This window comes from Artemia sp. Qi Xiang Cuo, chromosome 1, assembly GCF_049724085.1.
Source record: "Artemia sp. Qi Xiang Cuo chromosome 1, ASM4972408v1, whole genome shotgun sequence".
Taxonomy (NCBI): domain Eukaryota; kingdom Metazoa; phylum Arthropoda; class Branchiopoda; order Anostraca; family Artemiidae; genus Artemia; species Artemia sp. Qi Xiang Cuo.
Window position 1 is genome coordinate 16,953,780 of NC_142794.1, and position 25,959 is coordinate 16,979,738.

The following is a 25,959-nucleotide window of genomic DNA, read 5'->3' on the forward strand; positions in this document are numbered from 1 at the left end:
CTCGATAATTACCACACTGACTCTTATCACCTTTCTTATACAGTGGATTAATTAGTGTTTCCCTAAAATCGTTAGGTACTTCCCCCTTTTCAAAAATCATATTCATAATCTTCAGTAACTTATATCTAGCCTCAGAGCCACCATATTTTAGAAACTCATTTTCCAGACTATCAGCACCTGGAGTCTTATTATTTTTTAATCCTTTTAGTACTGTCGCCAATTGCTTCCTCACAAAAAAAAATCTTTCTTCATATCAAAGGTATCACAAACTTTTTCATTTTCCTCTATATATTTTCCTGCAATTGTATTTCGGTTTTGCACATTCTAAAATGTTCTGCCCATCTCTCTTTAACTCTTTCCTTATCGCTAATTGTGGCCCCGTTCCTATCTTTAACTGGGACAAGTCCGGATGGACTACTCCCTCTCATAAAAGTAGCGACGAAGACCACACTGCATTTCCATCACAAACAACAAAAACAAGAAGAACAAGGAATTCATTTCGTAAGACAGTGAAGATAATTTGAATGAGTATTTCGGCCCTATGTCAAAGGGCCGTCCTGAGCAAGACAAAAATATATAAAAGAAGAAAGACTCACAACTTTTATTGGCCACATATTGTTGTGAGTCTTTCTTCTTTTATATATTTTTGGCTTGCTGAGGACGGCCTTTGGACATAAGGCCAAAATATTCATTAAAATTGTCTTAAAATCTTCATTGTCTTACGAAAAGAATTCCCTATTGTTCTTCTTGTTTTTGTTGTTTGACTCTTTCTCATTACCTCGCTCTTTATGCTAAATTTTTTTAGTACTTTCAAAAGAGCTATTTATTCTAATTAAACAGCCTGTGTGATTCAGGGATCATTCTTAAAGAGTTGGAACAAAATTCAAACTTTAGCGTAAAGAGCGAGGTATTGACGAGGGGGCGAACCCCCTTCATATACGTAATAATTTATGTCCGTTTTAAGTTTTAATGTTGCTCCTGGCTTTTACTTGAAAAAAAAATTATTTAATCATTGTGTAAGAAGGGGTTGCCCTGGGTGAAAACTGATTTGCGGTTATGTTTCAAAATACGTTCTGGCAGAGCTATTGCTTGATCCGTTATTTTATACTTGCTGGATAATGCTGAATTTCAGGGCAAAGGGGGAAAATGCAGCATATATTTTGCAAATTTGAAGCATACCGAACAAAGTTTATGTTTACCTGTTCGTGTGAAAATCTTCTAAAATGGTGCTGTGTATATAAAATGTGGTACAATTATACAGTTGAGCAAGGATTGTTCGTTTTTTTTTATTTCGAGCAACTGAGTCATGAGACGCACCATGCTTTTTTTTTCAAGGGGGAATATCAGTAGCAAATGGGTTCGCTTTAGGGATAACCCAATTGGAAGGCCAAGATCAACAAATTGTTCAACTGACTTTACTAAAGAACGCCCCAGCTAAACCAACGAAGTGAGACCTCAGCTATTCCAATTAAATAGATGAACCTCAGATTTTTCCGAGCTAAATTCAAACCCAGTTTCAAATATTCACACACAAGTATGGTGATGTTTTCCTTGATATGATGTATCGCCTTGCTAAGATTAAGGACATCATCCGCATAACAGACAAGTGTCACGTTTGTTGCAGCCTCAATGCATGAGGATATGTACATTGATTGAGCGTCTAAGAAATTGTTGTTAAAAAGAGTAGGTGAAGTGGTAGCACCTTGACGCGTACCTTTATAAACAGAAACTAAATTATCCAGACCATTCGGTAGGCTACTGTGACAAGTCTGTTTGTTTCGTGGAGTACATTTTAGATGAATTAGAAAATGGTAACAGGAGTGGATTTGTAATTCTAATGCATACTTTAAGCCACAAAATATAAGTTCCTCAAGGTGGGTAGAACAGAGGCATTAACGCCTCTTTTTGCCGTGTGAAGGGACATGGCTCTGTGTATCAATGAGTCAAATAAACGCCTGACATCGTTTACTGCTAAAGCAAGACTTTCTCCGGCCAGTTCAGGTTCCATTAAGACATGAACTATCTATTTTATTTTGAAAGCCAAACTGGTATGGCATAACGTTACATTTCTCCTTTAACTCATCAGCAAAAAGTAGCTAAAAATTCTACAGAATGTAATTGAGATGCTTATAGGCCTAAAGGCCGAACACTGAGTGTTAGATTTGCCTTTCCCGAGGATAGGAGTGAGATCATCAATGCAAAAAGACGACGTATTTGTATCAAAAATTATCTGCATGAGCAGGTCTAGATGTGATATGAGGAAAGGGGTTCCATGGATAACATGTAGTGCGCTAAAATTATCTATACGAAACGAAGCTTTCCATTTCAACTTGGAGACTGCCATTATTATGGCTTGCACTCTAACAACGTAGTGAGACTACGGGTAAACAGATATAACTTCATCAAGTTCGGATTCAAATTTATATACTAACATTAGAACTGGCGCGGCGAATTCATCCAAAAAATATGTTTTCTTTCATAAGGGAAGATATCAGAAGCCTTGCAAGCATTCAAAGATTGGATGTTCAGGTGAGTAAGAGCCTCCCAAGGAGAATTAGGTGAAGCAGAAACTCTAAATGAATCTGAATCAACAATGCCTGCACGGTGACGAGCTACTTCACTTGCGAAAATCATTTTGGTATAAAGCAAAATATCTTTCATAACACCTGACCTAGGACAACTAATATCTTTCCAAATAGAAAACGAAAGCTTTGCACGGGAGCACACTTCGGAAAGCTTTGTCTTTTTTGATCCATCGGCTGAGTAGAGATGCAGATTTTCCGGACTAGGACCGCCGCTTTTTCTGCACGTCTGAGAGAGTGGCAAATTTCAGACTAATGAAATCAAGAGCAGTCTGGTTTTCAGTTCTATCAATAGGGCAAGATTTCTGAAGAAGCTCGGAGGAGATGCGAATTTTTTGCAAGATAGAATCAAGAACTGCTTCAAACAGGAACAGATTAATTTTGTCCCATAGAATTGTTGAAAACCAGTTAAGCTTGGGCGTGTCTTGGTTCATACCATAAGCATAGAGAAATTATATTTAATAAAGATATAGAGAAAAGTATTGAGCATACATGTGTCTATAATATATTTACTATAATAATTAAATTACTGAGGCTCTTAAATTAAGGTTTTTTTTATCTAGCCTTTCCAAAGTACGACAAAGTATCATTTTAATTATTATCAATATTATTATTATTATTATTATTAGTAGTAGTAGTAGTAGTATTGTTATTATTATTATTTATGACTGACTTCGAAGGCGAAAAAGAGAGAAAAAAACGATGAAGTATTGAATAAACCTTTATCAAGGAATTCAGTTGCCTGGGAAGCAATAAATAACTTAGGCTTTTAAATTGAGTTTTTTTTTACCTAGCCTATTAAAGTATGACAAAGGATTATTATTATTATATTATTTCTATTATTATTATTTATGACTGAGAATTAACTTCGAAGGCAAAAAAGAGAGAGAAAACCCTGAAGCATTGAATAAACCTTTATCAAGTAATATAGTTGCCTGGGAAGCAATAAATTACTTAGGCTCTGAAGTTAAGGTTTTTTTTTATCTTGCCTTTTTAAAGTATGACAAAGCACTAAAAGGAATGAAAAAATAATAAAGCTCCAGGTGCTGATAGTGTGGTAAATGAGTCTCTTAAATATGGTGATTCTGAGGTTAGAAATAAGCTACTATGAATATGATTTTTGAAAAAGGGGAAGTACCGAACGATTTTAGGAAACCCTTAATTAAACTACTATATAAGAAAGGTGATAAGAGTGAGTCTGGTAGTTATTGAGGCATTAATCTGGTCTCTGTAGGTAGTAAATTACTTAGTAATATGATACTTTTTAGACTGAGCGATGCTGTAGGCAAAGTTTAAGAAGAAGAACAGTGCGGTTCTAGAAAAGGTAGAGGATGTATTGACCAAATTTTCACTCTTAGGTTAATAATTGAGACAAGTCTGAGTTGTAAAACACCTTTGGTCGTCAGTTGTATTGATTATGAGCAAGCCTTTATTTCTGTTGATAGAAGAGCTCTAGCAAAGGTCTTACCCTTGTATGGTATACCAGACAAATACATGAAAGTGATTGGTGCAATGTACGAGAATAACGCTGCTGCGGTTAAGGTAGGAAATGAGGTTAACAACTGGTTTGGTATTAAATCAGGAGTTAAACAGGGTTGTATTCTATTCTTCTTTATATGGATAATTTGTATGGACTTTGTCTTCAAAATAATGAAAAGGGGACAAGAAAGGAAGACCACGGACACGGAATCAAATGAGGATCAAAAAGTCTCCTGGACTTAGATTATGCTGATGATTTAAGCATCCTAGATGAAAGTGTGAGCAAAATGAATGAAGCTTTTAGAGGTTGTGCGAGTTCAGGGTGCTAGAAGTGATGATGAAAAGGTGACGTTGGGTAGCGAAAAGGTTTATCAGGTGGGCAGCTTAACTTAGACTTATCACGGTGGGAGCAGTAAAATTAGAACAGCAAAGGCTCAGAGTGTTTTTTCACTGTTAGAAAAATTTCTAAGAATGGGAAGATAAGTCTACAAACCTAGATTAGAGCATTGGCAGGTACAGTGATGACAGTGGTCAAATCTCTGAAGCATGGGCACTCCAAAAAGCAAATGGAGATTTGCTAGATGTTTTCCAGAGAAATTGCCTAAGGATTGTTGTGGGTACCCTGCTGACTGACCTTATTTCAAACAGTAGGCCGTATGGAAGATGTGGTTCAATCCCGCTCTCTAGGGCTATAATGAAAGAAAGGTTGAGATGGCTAGGACACGTTCTGCGGATGAAGAATGACAGATTGCTGAATATTTCGCTTTTCGGCCAACCATCTAGGGCTAAACGGAAAGCAGGTCGTCCTCGACTGGGATGGGAGGATGTCCTAAAGAAAGATTTAAGGGAAATGAAAACTTCTTGGGAGGGTGTAAAGAGGGAGGCTTTGGATAGATTAGGATGGAGGAGGAGCGTGCGTAGGTGTGTTGGCCTCAGGCGGCTTGGTGCTGCGGTGAGTTGCTATTAGTAGTAGTAATAATATTATTAGTTTTATTATTTATGATTGAGAATTCACTTAGAAGGCGAAAAAGAGAGATTAAACGCTGGAGCATTGAATAAGCCTTTATTAAGGAATTTGGTTACCTGGGAAGCAATAAATTATTGAAGCTCTTAAAATATTGTTTTTTTTTTAGATCTAGCCATTTCTAAGTATGACAAAGTATTATTGTTATTATCATCGTTAATTTTATTATTATTATAATTTATGACTGATGTCGAATTCGAAAAAGAGAGAAAAAACGCTGAAGCATTGAATAAGCCTTTATCAAGGAATTCAATTTCCTGGGAAGCAATAGATTACTTATGCTCTTTAATTCAGTTTTTTTAATCTAGCCTTTTTAAAGTGTGACAAAGCATTATTATTACTATTATTAATAATATTATTACTTGCGACTGAGAATTAACTTCGAAGGTAAAACAGAGGGATAAAACGTTTAAACCTTTATCAAGGAATTCTGCTGCATGGGAAGCAATAAATTACTGAGGCTCTTAAATTGAGGTTTCCTTATCTCTAGCCTTTTTAAAGTATGACAAGTAGGTTTGAAACTTGCAAATCCCCATAATAAGGTATTCTAAATTCAGAATTTGGATAATAAAAACTTCATAGATACTATCTACTCATTTCTCTTTGTTCTTTTCTAACTAGAAACTTCCTGAAGAGGGGATCTATTCGAAGGGAAGCGTTTACAACGATTAGGTGCTAGATAGAAACATTTATTTAAAAATTCAAAGGTGTGTAGTAATTCAAAGTAATTCTAACTTTAATGCAGCGATTAATGTGGCACTTAGTGTTATAACATAATTTACTATTTTTTCACATTGGAATTTATTTGCTAAACAGTTTTAATAAACTGGAAATATTTTCAATATTTGAAAAATTTGTAAAGAAGCAAATTAGTATATTTCTGATAGAAGAGAAAAATCGGAAAGTAAAATGGATAAAAGTGTTTTATTAAAAGTAAAACAATTTTAAACAAAGAAATATATTATAAATTTTTTTGCAAAATATATTATGAACATAGAGAAATATAAATCTGACATAGGTGTAACCATATTTATAATATGTTTAATATAATAATGATAATAATGATAGTATTCAATATGTTGGAAAGCTATTAAGCCAAATACAAAAACGTTAATATTAGCCTACACTTTACGATGGATAAACAACAAATGTTGAAACAATAAACAAAATTTTTAACAGAACACAATAAAGTCGGGGTGGGGGAGGGATCTGGAAATGACATCATTTTATTAATTTACTAAGAACAAAATACACTATACACCAAGACCATATATTCTAGTGAAGTTCAGACAAATAGAAGTAGGTTGTCATTATTGCTCTTAAATAATCTCCCCAGATATTTGAAAACTGATTGCACCTGAACAAGATATTCGTCACCTAATAACATTAAAAAAAGAAGAAAAAAAAAGAAAGGCAACAATATTCCACTTCAGGACTTGACTTTATTCTTCCTTACAAACTTCTGTGACAGTTTGTCAAATTTGTCAAATTAAGAATTTGACAATTTGTCAATTCAGTAGAATCTGTCAGGGCTCGGAAGCAAACCAGGATACATGACATTTTTTGAAATCTTATGTTTTACTATGCATGGAGTAAAATCATGTCAAGTGGTCTGTTTTTTACTTTCTTGAACAGATACTAGTATTTGTCTCAGGGACGGATCCAGGATTCTTTTTAGGGGGGGGGGGCGCAAAATAGGCTGATCCGATAAACTTGCGATAGGATCAAGTTTATTTAACGCAAACTTGCGTAAATTAAGCAATTTACACTACTTTAGACTACGTTAGAGGGGAGAGCGCCCCCTCGCCCTCCTCCTGGATTTGCCACTGACTTGTCTCAAGACACAGGCTCTTCAGCTCTTCCTGGTCCTATAACTGGTCAGACAGTCAAGTGCCATGCTCCTTGGTTGTCAGTCTGGTGCAGTGATCTCCATTCAATATTTTATCTCATATTCACCCAGGGCGTTCAAAAGACTACGATCAATTGCTCGGTGTTCGGTGCCACGATCGGTGCCATTTGTTGTGAAATACAAAACTATAAAGCACCATGAATGAAAAAACTGTAAAAAAAAACAAAAAAAAACAAGGACATCGACAAAAACTTGAATAAAATGTGGAATGAAAAACAAGGACTTAAAAAAGCAAAAGAAGAAAAAAGAAACATATAAAATAGAAAAAAACATATTTCGTTAATCATGCAACTGCGAATAAATTAACGCCATAAAGAATTTGCTCTTAGTTTATTTATTTATTTTTTTTATTAAGTACGCTATGTAATTAAATACTTATTCTATGAAGGAGGGGTCTAATTTTTCGTCTATATATACAATTTTGTTCGCTCCTCAGTCGCAAAATATATTGCTTGCTTCGTTATGTTTTTACTGAAATGCAAAATGTAGAAATTGTTAAATTCGCTATTGTAAGCCATTCTGCTTCACAAAACTTATTTTTCATTTTTGATTGGCTGGTTTATTTCAGACGACACAATTATTCAGAACCAACGGCTCTGACTGTTCTTCGTGATTGTATTTAACCCGCTGTATTTTCCTCTATTGTTTTCCCAATAAATAAGTGGTTTCACACTCGGTACCTTTTTAGTGAGAGTACTATCCGGCCAATAATGTCACAAGAAGATTTTTTTTTCCAATGATTTTTACGTTATTTATTATAACAACAATGTGAGATATTCCCTCTTGGTCTTGGGTGTGAACACACCCTTTGCATTATTGTTTTATTTTCATTACTTTAGTTCTTTAAACCAAGTACTTCATACAAGCAAGTTCTTAAAATTTTTTTCCATCAAATATAAATTTAAGTACAAATTATATGTTTGGTTAGTGTTGAAAAATAAAAATTTAGATGAAGACCTTACAAAGAAATTATGTTTCTGTGGAAGTAGCTTGACCATCCTCTGGAATTTTGTAATTCGTGGTGTAAATTCCTGATTCCTGCAAATTCCATTTCCATTACGTAATTCGTAATTTCGTAATTCATCATTTCTAGTCCTTAAATAATTCCAAAGGGTGATTTCGACAGTTGTGGCTTTTGTTGACGAGACAATTTAAGGTCAAAAGCTACACAATGAGGACCACAATTGTCTATTCTTTTCCTGTAAACTCCCCCAAGAGGAAATTTTCTTTCATGAAATTCTGCTTCTAAATGAATTCTATACAAACTGTGTGGTAAAAATCTTGTTATATTCCATCATACAGATATATAAAATGCAAACCAGAACTGAAAACTTGGTTGCAGCAAGAGCCTGGTAAAGAGCAAATCACGGCCCGTAGTAACAAACATTGAAAAAATATGCTTTTAGAAGAACTGCCTTGTGAGAGGAAATTGGCATTTCTTGCTGATTTAGGCATAAATAAACGGTATTTCGATTAATCTTAATAGTAATTAAATAAAAAAAACAAGTTTTTTTTTTACTGAAAGTAAGGAACGACATTAAAACTTAAAACGAACAGAAATTATTCCGTATATGAAAGGGGCTGCCCCCTCCTCAACGCCTCGCTCTTTACGCTAAAGTTTTTCATTTAAAAAAAAATAGAGTTTGTGAGAAAGTCAAACTTTAGCGTAAAGAGCGAGGCGAGAGCGAACCTTAATAATAAAAGTTTGTTACAAAAAGAAATTTATAGGAATTTAAAAAAAGAGCCCGAAACTCCTACCAAAATGCTTTTACCTTGAAGGTTCGCGACTATTCCTTCTTTTTTTGGTCTCTGGTTCAATGCAACCATACTCATTTATTGCAAAAATCATAATTGTATTGAAACGCAAAAATAGTAAAATTGTATATCTTCTTGGACTTCACTTTGTAGCTTGTGAATAAAGACCTTAAGTTGTATCTTGTAATTACCAAATTCTGACGTTTTCCCTCATATATGCTGTTTTTTTAATACATTTTTTTTGCCAAATGATTTGAACTCTTATAAAATGTTGAAGTCTGAGAAGTAAAAATAACGAAAGTAACTTTCTTTTGAGAAGCTGAAATTGTTTAGCAGTAATGTACCAGAAAAATTACAATAGTAATGACATGAATTTTTGTAAATTATTTTAACTACACATCGCTACATATATCGCTGTAAATCACTGTGTATGTCATATCGGATGTTATTTCATTAACAACAGTATTTTTTTTTATCTTCAACTTCTAAAAGGTACAAAGATAATATACCTCTTGGACCCTTTGTTTGACAAAATTCACGATTTTTTTACGGAAGTCTTAAGGGGGATCTGAAGTGAAACCTATATACGTAAAATGCCGTAATTTAACAAAATCTCGTGTGACTTGTATAATTCCATCGCCTTGAAATATAAATCTTTTTGTAAAGTTCATTCTGGATATTTCTTAAACCTAAAAACAACCAAACATTAATTAAACAAAAACAGTTTTCCTGTTGAAAGTAAAGAGCAAAGAGGCAACTTAAAACGAACGGAAACTATTACTTTACAGTTTATGCAATATATATCTGCAATATTGTTTCAAATAAACTGACTCGTAATATTTCCCTGATTCTTTAAAATTCTGAAAAAGCTAGCGCTTTGCTGAAAACTGATCTTACTTGAGGTTGTGAGAGAATCTAGTTGTATAAAATTCACTGACTTCATGACTGGTAAAAAACTACTGAGAATCTTATAAATTATTCTTTTGTTTTCTTCACGGTACTTAAGGTTTATTTTCCAAATCGCGCTTGTTGCGTCGATTTTGTGTTTTCAGTATTGCGCTAGTTTTTCAGAATTCTCTAAATTTAGTGAAATATTATGAGTCAGTTCATTTTAACCAATAATGAGATATATGCTGCATAAACTATGAAGCAATAATTTTTGTTCGTTTTATGTTTTATCTTCCTTTTGAATTCCATCAGAAAACTTTCTTTTAATTTAATTATTATTAAGACCTCCATAAAACCCAAATCACTAATAAACTATTTAAAAAACTATTCTCTATTAAAGAAGAATAAAACAGCCCATAGCCTTAATAGTATAATAGGATTATTAATATAATATATTAGCACAACATAACCTTTAACACATATAATATTAGGCCTAGCCCTGATGTAAGTTAAGTGTCCTTTGAAGTTTTGTAATTGGTCTTCCTCCTCATTCCTAGCCCTGAACTTAATTCACAAGTCAGGTTAAAAGCAAAATGTACAAAATTAGGATCTTATTTTTCTATTCCTTTCCTGTAAATTTTCCCATGAGGAAAATTCCTTTCATGCAGCTCTCTTTGAAAATAAAATGTTACTAAAAATTGTTTAGTAAATAAAATTAATATATTCCCTCGCGAAAATATATTAAATTCAAGCCAAAATTGAAAGTTAATACATTCGCTCGTGAAAATACATCAAATTTGAACTAGATTTAAATTAATATGAAGATCTAATTAGATAATAGCAAAGGATCCGACCTTGTGATACCTTTTTCAATACGTCCCCTTGGCTTGAATAAATTATAGCTTTTTATACACTCTGTGATATTGGTTCATTTTTTTTTCTGCTCAATGGGTCTCTATTGGTACACAAACTAACAAAATACATTCAGGGATGTGTAGCTATCTTTAAGCGCGGTCAAGTTCTTAGAAATGTGTCTTGTTGGCGATGTGTAGCAGTGTTGCCTATTTGGCAACACTGATATGTATTAAAATTGTGCGAACAAAAGAGTGCAACCCTTTTCACTGATTTAAGTAACTCCAAATTCTTTCCTGTAAATATTCTCAGTAGGAAAGTACCATTCATGAAGCTTTGTTTAAAAACAAAGTGTTTTGTAAAAATTGTGCAGTAAATAAAATTATTACATTCCCTCGTGCAAATCTTTAAAAGTCAAACAAGAATTGAAGTTAGTATGAAAATCTAATAAAAAGCAAAATACCTAGTAAAATAATCAATCCAGATAAAATTAAAGCACAAATTAAATATGTATTGATAATACAATCAAAACCTCTCAATAAAAGTCACTATAGCCCAACACTAATATGATGTGATTAAAACCAGAAAAAGACTGGCAAGATCTCCTTTCAAGAATTGGAAGACTTGTTTCTTAGGGTTTGGTAGTATATAAAAGTATTTGTATATTACTAATAGTAGCAATTCATTACTGCACTATGCCAACTGAGGCCACCACAGCTTTAGAAACTACTTTTCCGTCTCATCTGTTCAAAGCCTCAGTTTCTAGCCCTTCCCAAGAAGATCCAATTTTCTTTAAATCCTTTTTTATGGCCTCTTTCTACTCTATTCGAGAACAACATGATTTTCGTTTATCCTCGAATGGATGGTCAAAAGCCACAATTTTTCACAATCTATCATCCTTCATCCGTGAAAAGTGGCTTTTCCTTTTTAGCCTTTCTTTATACGAAAAAATAAATAATGTGAAAATTGTAAAAACAAAACAACGACGAGGATAATTTTCAGCCAGTGGATAGGGAAAACAAAGCAAAAATTTCAGCAAAAACATCCACTAAGCCATGTTCAGTGATAAAAAACCATATAGATACTATAAAATACCAAATTAACCTTTGTAAGTAACCTTAATGAAGTCGAAAAATAATCAAATACCAAAACAAATGAAACGAGCATTCAAAAATTGGATTGCCTTTCCATTGGTTTAATTTGTATTAACATCCGATCTATTTTTTAAATTAAAAAAAACCAAGCTTTTTTTAATTGAATTTAAGGAACGACATTAAAACTTAAAACGACAAGAAATTATTCCGTTTATGAAGGGGGATGTCCCCTCCTCAACGCCTCGCTCTTTACGCTAAAGTTTTTTATTGTTTAAAAAATAAAGTTGTGAGACAGAGTCAAACTTGAAATTTTGATCTGACGTAACTTACGAATTAACTTACGTAACGAACTTCTATATTCGTATATTTTTATTACGTATATCACGGGTTCGCTCCCTATTCAATACCTCGCTCTTTACGCTAAAGTTGAAATTTTGTTCCAATTCTTTAAGAATGACCCCTTAATCACAAAAGCTGTAAATTAGAATAAATAGCTCTGATGAAAGTAAAGTAAAATTTTAGCGTAAAGAGCGAGGTAATAACTAGGGGGCGAACCCAATCAAATACGTAATAATTTGTGTTCGTTTTAAGTTTTAACGTTGCTCCTTACTTTCAGTTGAAATTTTTTCTCTTATTGTTTAATTTCTGATCGTTTTTTAAATAATGCTTGGAAATCCGGTGCCCCCTTCATAGAAATGTCCCTTCCCCATGGAAAAGTCCTCCGGGAAAAAATCCTCCCACGTGGAACATTGAAACATCAAGAGAATGTAACAGTGACAAGGTAAACCACGACAAAACAGTACTGAAATATTACAACTCTTAAATTTCAAGGAAAAAAAAATCTAAATGAACTTTGAAACATCAAGAGAATGTAACAGTGACAAGGTTAACCACAACAAACACTACTGAAATATTCCAACTCTTACATTTCAAGGAAAAAAAAACCTAAAATGAACTTTGAAACATCAAGAGAATGTAACAGTTACAAGGTAAACCACGACAAAACACTACTGAAATATTCCAACTCTTACATTTCAACGAGAAAATATTCAAAATGAACTTTAAAACATCAATAGAATGTAACAGTGACAAGGTAAACCACGACAAAACACTACTGAAATATTCCAACTCTTACATTTCACCGAAAAAAATCCAAAATGAACTTTAAAACATCAAGAGAATGTAACAGTGAAAAGGTAAACCACGACAAAACACTAATGGTGGGAGGGACTCAAAAAGTGGGGGGAGGGGGGCCCTTCTGTGTTTCAAGTGCACAACAAGAAAAGTATTAAAAAAACGGGGGGGGGGGTCAAAAAAGTTGGCTGGGGGCCTTTGGGGGCCCGGGGGCCCTTTTGGGGCCTTGAGGGAGGGGGCTCTTTTGGGGCCCGGTGTGGGGAGGGGGTCTTTTGGGGGTCCGGGGGAGGGGATTCCTTTGGGGGTCCGGGGGAGGGGGCCCTTTGGGGGCATGGGGGGAGGGGACTCTTTGGGGGCCCGGGGGAGGGGGCCATTTGGGGGCCTGGGGGTAGGGGACCTACAACACTGTTCAAACTGAACTTGTGTATTATAACGACCACAGAGTTTCACCCCAAATCATCTTCTAAAATGTCTCAAACTGTTTCGCCCAAAAAATCCCTAAAATGTCTCAAACTGTTTCGACCAAATAATCCCCTTAAAGTAATTTCTGTACGTTCCTTTGTTTTGGCATCCCTGCACTGTCACATTTGAAATTCCCAGGAAACCATTTCCCGCATAAAATATATTCAATCTGTCTTGATCTCGTATGAATTTCTGAAAATATATCGAAGGTGTTCCTAGTTACACTATTATTGCTTCGACAGAATATCAATATTTATCTCTAAGACCAAAAGACCTGAGAAGCCATATTTAAAAATAGAATATTAATTTATCTCTCAGACCTAAAGATCAGAGAAGCCATATTGTTTCTTAATTCCCCTTCGTTGATCAATAATTCGCCGTCGATTATGTAAATCAATTTCTCAGAAATCCTCTCCCCTTCGTTTATGTAAATCAAGTTCTCAGAAATCTGTCCCCTTCGTGGATCAATAAACCATGAATAAATTATGCATATTCGGCGCTGGTATCCCCTCTTCTACTACTAGTAATCCTCCTTGACGTTTAAGAGAGCCTTAGATCAAACAGCCTGTAGAAAGAAACTGTAAGTAAAGAGTGGTCCTTGTCAATAGAAACCCCTAAAAAACGAAGATTTTATTATAATATATGTAACAACGAAATCTACTATTCATGCTGATTGCTATTGTGCAAAATGCATTAATTTTTAAGTTGATCCTCAAAATCTGTTAAATGACAAATATGCTTAATTTTAGAAATGAGTCTGAAATTTCTCCAAAAAGTGTGTGATTTTGATGGAAATTATGCAGTGAACTTCAAGTTCTATGAGAGCCCTAAGGGTATGATGATGAAGGATTTTATTACGTGACAGCACCAAGCAGGTATTTCACGCTACAATCTAACTACATTTATACACAAACACTAAAATACTTACACGAAGTGCAAAAAAAATATTATATATATATATATATATATATATATATATATATATATATATATATATATATATATATATATATATATATTATGTTTAAGAGGTAACTACTTGGCAAAAAAAAAAAAAAAAAAAAAAAAAAAAAAAAAAAAAAAAAAAAAAAACTGTCGTCCTAATCCAGCAATTGAGACAAATGTGCACTTGAACGAGGCTCTCACCTTACACATCCATCCAACTACCTAGGACCAAACAGTATACCCAAACCATCAACCAAATAGAAAATTCCAAATCCATGCAAAGTTGTAATCAATAAATGTAAGTCGATGTAAAATTACCAGCAAAAGCACCTTAAATCTAGCAAAATATTTCCAAGTAAAACCTTCCATTTAGGGCTCATCAGAAGAATACCACCGGCCTTAACGGGTTTCGAGGCTTTACATTCTTTACCCAGCACGGTGGCGCCTCTACCATAAGATCTATATGGTAACCCTATGTCAGGTCAAACCTGCGAAATACATGCATACTATATATATATATATATATATATATATATATATATATATATATATATATATATATATATATATATATATATATATATATATATATATATATATATATATATATATATATATATATATATATATATATATATATATATATATATATATATATATATATATATATATATTTAAAATGTAAAGAATAAAATAAAAACTACATTCACTAAACCATCCTCAGAAAAGTTTCACAATAACCTCAAACATCATGTCTATTTGTGCTATACAGGAATTTCTTCACTATGTTCCTAACCTTTTTATCACCAATTATAAAACTTAAATCAAAAGGGAAGCTAACATTATGTTCTCTCAATTCAAAAATCATATTAAACCTCTGACGAACATAAAAAGGACAATCATACAGGAGATGCTCACAGTTTTCTATACATCAACATTCACACGTTGGGCTATCAGTTATGCCTATTCTATGTAAAAAATAATTCAGTTTCGAATGGCCTGTTATAAACTGAGTTATAACAGCCCTAAGGGTATCATCATCTACAAAGTGCGAAATTTTTTCCTTCTCTTATGAAGCGAATGAATATCCAGATGATTTAAAGGGGGTGAACATTTCCCTCGTATTGCAGATATGATTTGTTCGTTTTGGATAATTATACTTTGTTTTGAACAGCAAATCCACTAAATCAGCTCTTTTTTTGAAGAATTGTCATGCAAAATTTTAATTATAATCTAAAGAGTCCTTTTCTAGGGATGGTAGCCGTCCACAAATTTAGTATAGTGCTTGGTATGCTAGTAAAACGGAATAAAAATTGAATATAAAAAAAAGATTTCCTTAAATGAAAGTAAAGACTTGATTTAGTATGACTTTACTTACAGCTCTTGCTCGGTACCGTCACCTTTGTAGAGGGAACCAGACATCAGCGCCGTTAGTTGTCTCTAGAGTGAACCGATCTGGGCAAAGGTTGGAACTTCTTTAGAGTCGGTCTACCTGGTAGTGAATGGACAGCGGATGATGTCCACCCATCTTTTGTGTGGTCTTCATCTGGGACGTTTTCAGTTGTTTGCATTTGGATCGAAACCGAAGATGAGTCGGGCGAGTGTTTGAGTGGGCAGGAGAAGTAAGAAAGAAAGTAAGGAATAGAAGTAGGAGAATGTGGGACTGAAGTAACATATATAACTTAAGTCCAAAATTAGAAGTAGCTAAATAACGGCCAAAACATTTTCATACATAGAACACACTATTTATTTATCCACATACTTTATTGTGATACATTCTACAAAATATCGATTCGCCTGCTTACCAATGATAAAGTAACTTTTTTGTTGATTTAGCTTTTAAATATTATAATCTTGAGAACTAAAGTTTGTCCTCTGTAATTTAGTTCAATTTCGTTTTAAACCTGTTAACCCCTCTCCCTGGATACGGCCTTTCACGGGATATACTTTCGTACATAATGTGAAAGCTACACCACCAGCCATCCAGTTTTTTTTCTTTAATAAACTACAACCAGTAAGTCTAACTTGTTCCAGAATTAAAAAGCCTTCCCTCTCTTACACACAATCCAAAATTACAGACTCGATTAAATTTATCAGAAGGAATGTGACCTAATTAAAATTCTTTTTATCAAAGCTACAGTTCCTATAGATACGCTTTCGAGGCTTGAAAGAGCAGTCAAGGATCAAGTGACCTTTGACCTTATTAGGAAAGCTATACCTTGCTTTGAAGTGCTTTAAAACTATTAACAAAACAAAGTATATCTTGCTAGATACAAATATAGGTTTATTGATTTCTAAAAAAAACAAGCTTAGCTTGGAAAATAACGTTTTATATTAAGCACTGTAATGTAATTAAAGTTAAGATTATCCCCAAAATTCGGCTTATAAAATCAAGCTCGTCCTATAAAAAAGAAATAAGAATTCATCAAACAAGTGACAGTCTATGTTTACGAATTTGTATCTATCCAAGTGCCAAAATTCGCATGGTTTTTGAGAAAGTTTGGTGATATCCTTGATCCATACGAAATGATAGCATACGTCTTTCATTTGTTTTATTCTGTGCAGAGTATTATAGTGCCAAGGACCGAGCATCGCTTGGTCTCTGGTACTCAGTACGCGGCAGTACGTGGCAGTGAAGTGGCAGTGCATATTTGATTCTTTTTGTCACTCGTTTTCTATCAGCAGATTAATTTGACTTCTTTTCCAGATTTTTCCTCAGTAATTATTATCGCTTTAATTATCTCGCTACATAATTCAGTTTTTCTTTTGCAATTTGCTGTGATTCTCGCTCGCTGCGCGTCATGTTTGCATACGATCGATGCGATCCTTGCTGTTGCTTGTCTTTTAACCGCAGATTTCTTAGTTCATCATTTTCAATTATGATTCATTGTGATGCTTGTTTTCACATGTTTTCTAACCGCGGATTTATTTTGCTTTATGTTCGTTCATCATTACCTCGAAGAATTTTTTCCATGCATTTGCAATAGCTGTTCAGATTCATTCATCATCTTGTATAATTTCGCATGTTAATTGTAATTTTTGATTTGTCTTCTAACTGTAGATGTCATTGTTCAATATTATCGTTTGCGAACCAATTTGATTCTCGTTTTCATTTGTTCCTTCCCTATTGCTTTAGATGTTCAAAATTATTCGTCACCTTGTAAAATTTTGCATGCATCCGCTTCCTATTTTATTGATCAAGCTCTTTTTCACATGTCTTCTAACCACTGATTTCAACGAAAATTAAAGCTCTAGTGGTATTTTCTGCAACAAAAGAAACCACGGTCTTTTTAGGTGACAAGAGACATCACATCACAAGGTGTTTGGTATTGCATAACTTGCATTTTTGGTTATTAAGGGCTTGAGTACATTTTTAACTAAGTTGCAGCTGCTACTGCAACCATGATAATGCTAACAATTATACAGTATTTTATCATGGTTGCGGTGCGAGAAGCAGCCTAGAAAAGAACGAACTCAAGAAGTAGTAACTAAAAGTTTAGATAAACATTTTGGAAAATATCACCGCGACCTTAAGTTTTTTGATGAAAGACTTTGACAATAAAGGTATTAAACTATCTTAGACAAATGAAATATCTTAAAATGTCTTTTGAGTCATTCTTTAAATGTCACCCCGCAGCAACGTACTGGGCTCATAAAGAGAAAAAAGACAAAAAAAAGTGTTTCTTTTTACATTTTTCATGCATGAAAAAAATTAAGCTATTGAAAAATCTATTTTCAAAAGCTTTTTTCCAAGTTTTTTGTACTTTAGTTTCAAGCTCGAAACAAAGAGTTCTGGCCTAGTTTACTTAAATTTACTTAAACTTTAAAAGAAAGGCTTAGAATGGCTTTTGAGTCTTCAACGGGAAAGTGAACGCAAAATATATATTTTTTTAAATAGCAATTTTGCATAGATGATAAAAAGGCGCAAAAACATTTAAATTCTCTGATGAAAGACTTTGACAATAAAGCTATTAAACTATCTTAGACAGTTAAAATATCTTAGAATGGCTTTTGAGTCTTTCCTTAAATGTCACCCTGCAGCCACATATCCCTCCCCCACGCCGTATTTTGGTGAAACTATTGAGCGTAAGGTTATTAAGGAGAAACATTGAGGGAACGCTTAGGAGGATTTCCAATTAAACGAAAAAATTGTATGCATGCAGGTTAAGGAGCAAATTCGATTCAAAATTAAATGGTCTAGTGCCCTTCTTATGACTAAAACGAGATTGAAGGGCAAGCAGCCGTTCTCTCAAGCCCATTCATTTTCCAAACGCATAGCATCATTTTCAGCCTAGTAGAACGGTACAGCAACTATTTTCTTAGGGCAAGCATGTCAACCCCCCACAATCATGCAATTGGTCCATTATGCTTTAAAACTAGATGTTGCTTTAAACTAAATCAAAAGGCATTGTGTTTATGGTTGCCAATAAGACACCTCAGCAATATATCGAAACAACTGGGGACATTAAGTTGAAACTTTTGGGGCTACTACTATTACTACTTCTGCTCTTACAATTTAAATAAATAAAAAGAGTGCAAGTATGTCCAGGTTGTCACAGAAGATAGAATCTTTTGGGAATGATATTAAGTTTTATTTTTCAGGTCAACTTCAGGAGTTATAAAATTAAAAAATAATGTTCGTGTCAGGATTAAAAATTGTAGAAAAAGTTGCTACAACATACAAATATCAACCCAAACTATGGACTCTTATAGAAAAAAATGAAAAGATATAAAATAGTATTTTTTTTTCTATGAAAAAGACTATGTCACTAAAAACAACGAACAAAAATTACTTTAAAAAACTTTTCCCACAAAACAAGTTTTTCAAAGAAAAATAAAGAGCTCTATTTAGCCAAAACTGAGCAGAAATAAAGTCAAATAATCTTCCAAGCGTAAAACTGCCACAAACCACTATCAATATATATGTGAAACTCTAAAACGAACAGAAATTAGAATACATAGCCGAGTCAAGGTCAATTAATATGAGTATGGCTGATAACCCCTGTGCCTTCTCAAGACCAAAACATAATTTGCGCTTTACTGAAAACAAAATAAATTTTAAATGTTTTCACTTTTTTACTTTCATAAATAAAAACTATCAAAACCTTAAGGAATAAATATCAGTATATGTCAATTAAACTGACAATCTACTGTTTTTTTGTTTTTTTTTTCAGTGAAGCGCAAATTATGTTCCGGTCTTGAGAAGGAATGGGAGTTATCAGCCCTACTCATGCTAATTTTTGCTTGTTTTGAGTTTGACTCGGCAATTTATTGTAAATTCTGGTTGTTTTGAGTTTCATTTATCTATTGATAGGGGTTTGTGGTAATCTGACTTCATTTCTGATCATTTTTGGCTCAATAAAGCACTTTAATTTTCTTTGAAAAACTCGTTATGTGGCAAACATTTTTGAGATTAATTACTACAAACAGCTAGGACTTCCTGAAGAACGTTATAAAAGGACATACCAAGTAAGACTTACCTCAAATGAGTGCGATAGATGACGCTACTAAAATGCACATTATAAAAACTGAGCACTTTTTGGCAAAGATTCTAGAAAGAATCACTGAATAAGACTCCCCTTTAGTGAATGTGATAGATGACGCTGTTTGTGCATTGTAGAAAGTAAGGGAACGCTCGATTGCCTTCCTTAAATTGGACCAAACACTGAATAATGTCATAGAATAGAAATTTTGAGATTCGTATTTTGAGTTTGGCACAAATCATTAAAATTGGTCATAAACAAATTTCCTATGAAAGTGAAATCTCCAACCGTGGAGCTATGAATGTCTACGAATAAGTTCTTCATGAGCATTTAAAGATGCCAAAAGCCAGAGAATAGAGTCTCCTGCCTTGTCACCAAAGGCAGTGGGTTTGAATTCCGTCGAAGGGATGGGTTTCAAACCCGCTTTTATTACCTTTTCTTAGAAAATTGGAAACCCTAATTGTTTTTTTCAGGCATTTTGCGCTTAGTTATACTTGCCATATTTTATTTCATTCTTGCATGTAGTTTTATGTGTCGCCAAAAATTCTGTGTATTAAATTAACGAATTCGTAATATTTCTTTTTTACTAACTAATTTCCTTTATATTTTTGAGAAATGTTTATATTAAGTTACAAGTTAATAGTTCACTGTGTTGATATTTGTCAATAGTGTTAGCTTTGGTGGGCTAGTAAAGTAGCACGGTAATAACAAAATCTTGCGTGTATTTCTTAATTATATTTAACTTAGACTTTATTTCAAATTTCAGACTGCGGAAGACTTAGCGTGTTCAGTTTTTGTTCATCCCTGGGATATGCAGATGGGAGGACGGCACACCAAATACTGGCTTCCTTGGCTTGTTGGTACGTAAATGTTAAATTAGCAATGACAGTTATACTGTCTTGATAATACAATAATCATATTGCTATTAAATATATTACTTAAATGTATTATATTAGACTGAATGCAAAAATACGCTCGATAGTTTCATAGTCTACGTAGTTTATGCGTGCATTCATGTTAAGCTGAATGCAAAAATATTCTCTTTTTTTTTTTTTTTTTTTTTTTTTTTTTTTTTTTTTACACCGTATGTTTCCTTGTAACGCCAGAGAGATTTATTTTCATTCCCGTTCGGTTATTTCTGTTCCTTTGAAACAAGGAAAGACATTAGTATTTACGTCAGAAGCGGTAGGGCTTCCTAGAAAACTCACTGCCCTGCTAGGCTGATACAACAAAAAGCCATGGCAGTGTAGTGAGGTGTTTCAAACAGTTCATGGTAAAGATCAAACAGTTCGTGCTAATTGTAAGCCTCAATGCTAATAGTAGCCGAAACTGTAATGAAAGTTCTTTTTATAACTTCTTTTTATAAACTTTTTATAAAACTTTTTATAACCTTTTATAAATTCTTTTTATATCAAAGTAGTTTGTGTTTATTGTGATTTTAAATGTGTGAGATTCAATAAAGATCATGATACCCACCAGAAATTGCGACCCTGAAATAATCTATCTTATTTTTTTAAAGTGGCAAAATACCCCAAAAAAGGGTAGTCATCTTGATGAGAATAATATTACCGGATCCTGCATATCGTAGAACCCTCATGAAGAGGCTTTAAACACAAGAGGTTTTAATCATGAAGAGGCTTATAAAAAATAGAGAATTCTGCATTTTCTTCCGTGAAAAAAAAAATCATGAATTGGCGTTTATTTATTTTTTTTGAGCGGTATTTGTCTCAAAACCATTTCTTCGATAAAACGGGGACAAGCTACATTCGGGCGAAAGTTAAAAGGTCTAGTGACCTATATAAAAAACCAAAAATGTGCAATAGCGACGTGGCGCTTTCTACCATCTTATGGCATAAAGCAACATTTTGCACAAAAGAGCCTCAAAATCTATCGATTTAAAATGGGGACCATAAGCAATTTTTTTGTGAAAAGCTAGGGGTTAAAGAAAAGGCAGCCCGCCTCATATATTGACTAATTTCTTTTCATATGTAGTCTTAATGTCACTCTTTAATTTTTTGTGACAAAAAAAATGTTTTTCAACTTAATTTCACTGAAGAGCCACCTTTAGTTCGAACGGTTGTACATTCTTTAAACATAAATTAATTGATTAATCCTTCAGCCATCTCTTGATCTAAAGGTCCTATGACAATGGAAATATAAAATGAAAAATTCCACCCTTATTACTTCACACTGTATAAGCAAAAACAATACGCAAATTGAAAAAATTAATTTTGGGTTCCATTGAAAGCCTGAGAAATCGTCCTAACCTTTCAATACTTTCAGAAAACTCCTCATTACGTACAACTACTTACATTACATTACTTACATTGCACACACACTTACAAGCCATCTTTCATCAAACCCACACTAATCACACAGTTTCTTTTACAACACTCGATTTTTCACATCCACGTATCACCCCAATCTCATCCATATCTGCACGTATAGGGCAAATATATGGCCGGTCCTGCCTTTCTCCCCTTCAAAAATACCTTTACTCTACATCTTCATGGCCGCTGTATGAAGACGCCGGGAATCAAAAAGATTTCAATGATATACTAGAAAAGCTGTAGCTCTTAACTTCATATTAATTAAAAAAAAAAAATCAAAAAATAGATTTTCAAAGAAAAGTAAAGATCAATATTAACGTTAGTACCAGCAGAAATAAATTCCTATGATAATTTAAGCTTAAAACGACCAGAAATCACTATTAAGGAATATTAAATAAAAAAAACCAAGTTTTTTAAACTGAAAGTAAGGAGCAACATTAAAACTTAAAACGAACAGAAATTATTCCGTATATGAAAGGGGCTGTCCCAAACTCAACGCCTCACTCTTTACTCTAAAGTTAGATTCTTTATCACAACGCTATTTTTTAAAACAATAAAACCTTTAGCGTAAAGAGTGAGGCGTTGAGGAGGGGACAGCCCCTTTAATATACGGAATAATTTTTGTTCGTTTTAGGTTTTAATGTTGCTCCTTACTTTCAGTTAAAAAAAACTTGGTATTTTTATTTAATTTTTGAACGTTTTTGATTTAATACAGGTTTTGGTTTTGGCTCACTGTACGTGAATAATTAAAACAAAATTTGCATATTAATTTGACTTTTATTTGGTTCGCTGGCTTTCTCGAAACCTGTTAAATTTTATTTACGAACGTTTTTATTAGTAATAAATATACGTAACTTACGAATTAACGTACGTGACGAACTTCTATATTCATATATTTTTAATACGTATATTAGGGGGTTCGCCCCATAGTCAATACCTCGCTCTTTACGCTAAAGTTCGAATTTTGTTCCAACTATTTAATAATGACCTCTTAATCACAAAGGTCGTTGATTAGAATAAATAGCTCTTATGAAAGTACTAAAAAATCTTTGGCTTAAAGAGCGAGGGATTGACTAGCGGGCAAACCCAATCATATACTAAATAATTTCTGTTCGTTTTAAGTTTTGATGTTGCTCCTTACTTTCGGTTGAAAAACTTGTTTTTTTTATTTAATTTCGGATCGTTTATTTTAAATAATGCTGGGAAATCAGGCGCCCCCCTCATAGTAATGTCCCTTTCCCCATGAAAACTTCCTCCTTGGAAAGATCCTCCAGCAAAACCCCCGACCCCTCTCCCACTACCAGAAAAAATCCCCCCTGAAAACGTCTGTATACTTCCCAATAACCAATACTGTATGTAAACATTGGGTAAAGTTTATAACTTTCAGCCCTCCTCCCGGGGGATTTGGGGGATTAAGTTATCCGAAAAGACATAGTTATTAAATCTTTCGACCATGTTGAACAAAATGGCTATCTCCAAAATTTTGATCGGGTGACTTTGTGAAAAAAATGAGCGTGGGAGGGGGCCTAGTTGCCCTCCATTTTTTTGACCACTTAAAAAGGGCACTAGAAGTTTTAATTTCGCTTCGAATGAACCCTTCCACGATATTCTAGGACTACTGGGTCGATACGATCACCCCTGGGGGAAAAAAAAGAAAAGAAAAAAAAAAACAACAAATAAACATGCAACCATGATCTTTCTTCAGACGAAAAATAAAAAAGCTTATATTTTTGCGCTTAGGAGCTAGATACTTGTACTGTAGGGTTCTCTGATACACTGAATATGATGCTGTAATTTTCATTAAGATTCTATAACTTTTAGGGGGTGTTTCTCCCTTTTATCGAAAATCAGGCAAATTTTTTCAGGCGCGTAACTTTTAATGGGTAAGACTAAACTTGGTGAAACTTATATAATTGAAATCAGCATTAAAATTTGATTTTTCTGATGTATCTATTGGTACCAAAGTTCTGTTTTTTAGAGTTTCGGTTACTATTGAGCCGGGTCGCTCCTTACTTACAGTTCGTTACCACCAACTGTTTGAAATGAAACCAGAAATGAACAAAATTTAAAATAAACGATAATAGCAAACACAAGGATAACAGGTACAAACATATATGAATAAATAAATCTTAAAACGATTAAAAATTAAATTGAGCATTCAAGTCAAACTTAACAAGAACAAAAAATAATACAAACAGAAGTTTGGCTACTTTCCTCTTCCCCCCTTCCTTAGCCATAAAAGCCAAAAACCAATTGCATCATTTGAGTTTTATTGAAAACTATATGTATCCTGAACACTGTGCTTTTGTTTTTTATTAACTAATGACGACAAAAAAACAAAAATCACTGTAATAATCAAGATTAGGAACTAATGAGCATAAACTGAATATTTGATATATAATAATACTAATTCGTAGAAACCCAGCAATTCAACATTTTATTTCACTGTAATCTGATTTTTCTTTAATGATGTAAACATAAAAGAAGATTTTTGTAATAAAAATTGTTTTCAGTAAAGCGCAATTGAAACAATAGACTTTAAACATCAAACATGCCTGTTTTCCCAATAACCAGCCTTATATATAAACAGCGGGCAACTTATGCTGCTTATAACCCTTGTCCTAGTGTCTGTGGTGATTATGTTAGCCCCAGAGGCATAATTGTTTGACTTTTTAACTATTTGGAACAAGAAGACTATTCCAAATTTTGATGGTACATCTTTGGGGAGAGGGAAGCTAAAAGTGAATAGAACGGAGACTGGTTGCCTGTTGACCGCTTTTCAAGATCCCTCTCAACATGCCCTGAAAGTTTAAACTTTATACTCTCAACGGCTTTTGAGTTAATGCAGATGTGCCTTTCTGACAAACTTGATACACATTGCATCTTTTGATTCAGCTTAAACATATCCCTCAAGGTTCCCCGAAGTTTCACTTCAGGCTTTATAAATGTATATTATACCCTTAGACTTTCTGAGCACACCCGGAATCGAACATTCCCTTTTTCCTAATGACAAATTCTACAGGTAAAAAGGGGCAGATTTCATAATTTATAATACTTGCCGTTGAGAGTTTCAACCCTGAAAGTTTCAACTTAATACCTTCAGTCGATCCTTGGATTCTGCTGATACCCCTCCTTTGGCAACCAGCATGCGCATAGTGTGTTTTGATTGTGTTTGGAAGCTCTCTCTAAAGCTGTTGGGGGCTATGTCATCCCGATATGCATAGTTATTTGACCCCTGGAACATTTTGGTTAAGATGGCTATTTCAAAATTCTGATTGAATGTTTTGGAAGGAGGGCAATTAAAAAGGGTATGGGAGGGGGCTGACAACCCTCCAGCCACATTCAACATCTCCCCAAATATGCCCTGAAAGATTCAACTAAATACCCTCAGCATAGTCAGCATTCTTAAGTTCCTCGTTTTGATAAACTGGATGCATATAATGTCTTTTGATGTACTTTAACATACCCGTCAACATTCTCCAAAGTTTCGCCTTAGCCTTCTCGGATATACCCAGAATCATATTCTCTTTTCCTAGCGATAAATTCTGCATGTAAACAATGGGCAAATTGCACAATTTACAATCCTTGCTCCGGGGCCGTGGGGGTATGGAATCCATGGAGGCATAGCGATTAGACCTTTTGACTAGTTTGAAAAATCTAAAAATTTCGAGGAAACAACTAAAAAGACAAAGGAGGAGGAGGTGGGACTGTTTGCCCTACAATTCCTCTTCAACATCCCCTGAACATGCCTTGAAAGGGCGTGCCTCAACGTGCCGATCACTTTTGACTTTTAAAAAGGGCGCTAGAGCTTTCGATTTCTAATCGAAAGTTCTAATAATAACGCTATAGCGTTGTTTACTGATATAGTGTTGACTACTGATTAAAAAAAAAAATCAACTGAAAGTAAGGAGAAAGTTTAACATTTAAAACGAACAGAAATCATTCCATATATGAGGGGACTGGCCCTTCCTTAACACCTCGCTCTTCACGCTAAAGATTTTTAGTACTTGAATAAAACTTAT

At 33.9% G+C, this 25,959-nt stretch overlaps 1 protein-coding gene across 1 annotated transcript in view; it reads left to right on the forward strand.

The window, feature by feature from the left end:
• Positions 1-25,959, forward strand: part of LOC148956060 (2-amino-3-carboxymuconate-6-semialdehyde decarboxylase-like) — a 206,081-nt gene that overhangs the window by 16,676 nt on the left and 163,446 nt on the right. The window contains exon 2 of the mRNA XM_089093860.1: positions 20,374-20,467. Coding sequence (XP_088949986.1) covers positions 20,419-20,467 — 49 coding nt within the window. The 5' untranslated portion in view covers positions 20,374-20,418. The remainder of the gene's footprint in view (positions 1-20,373; positions 20,468-25,959) is intronic.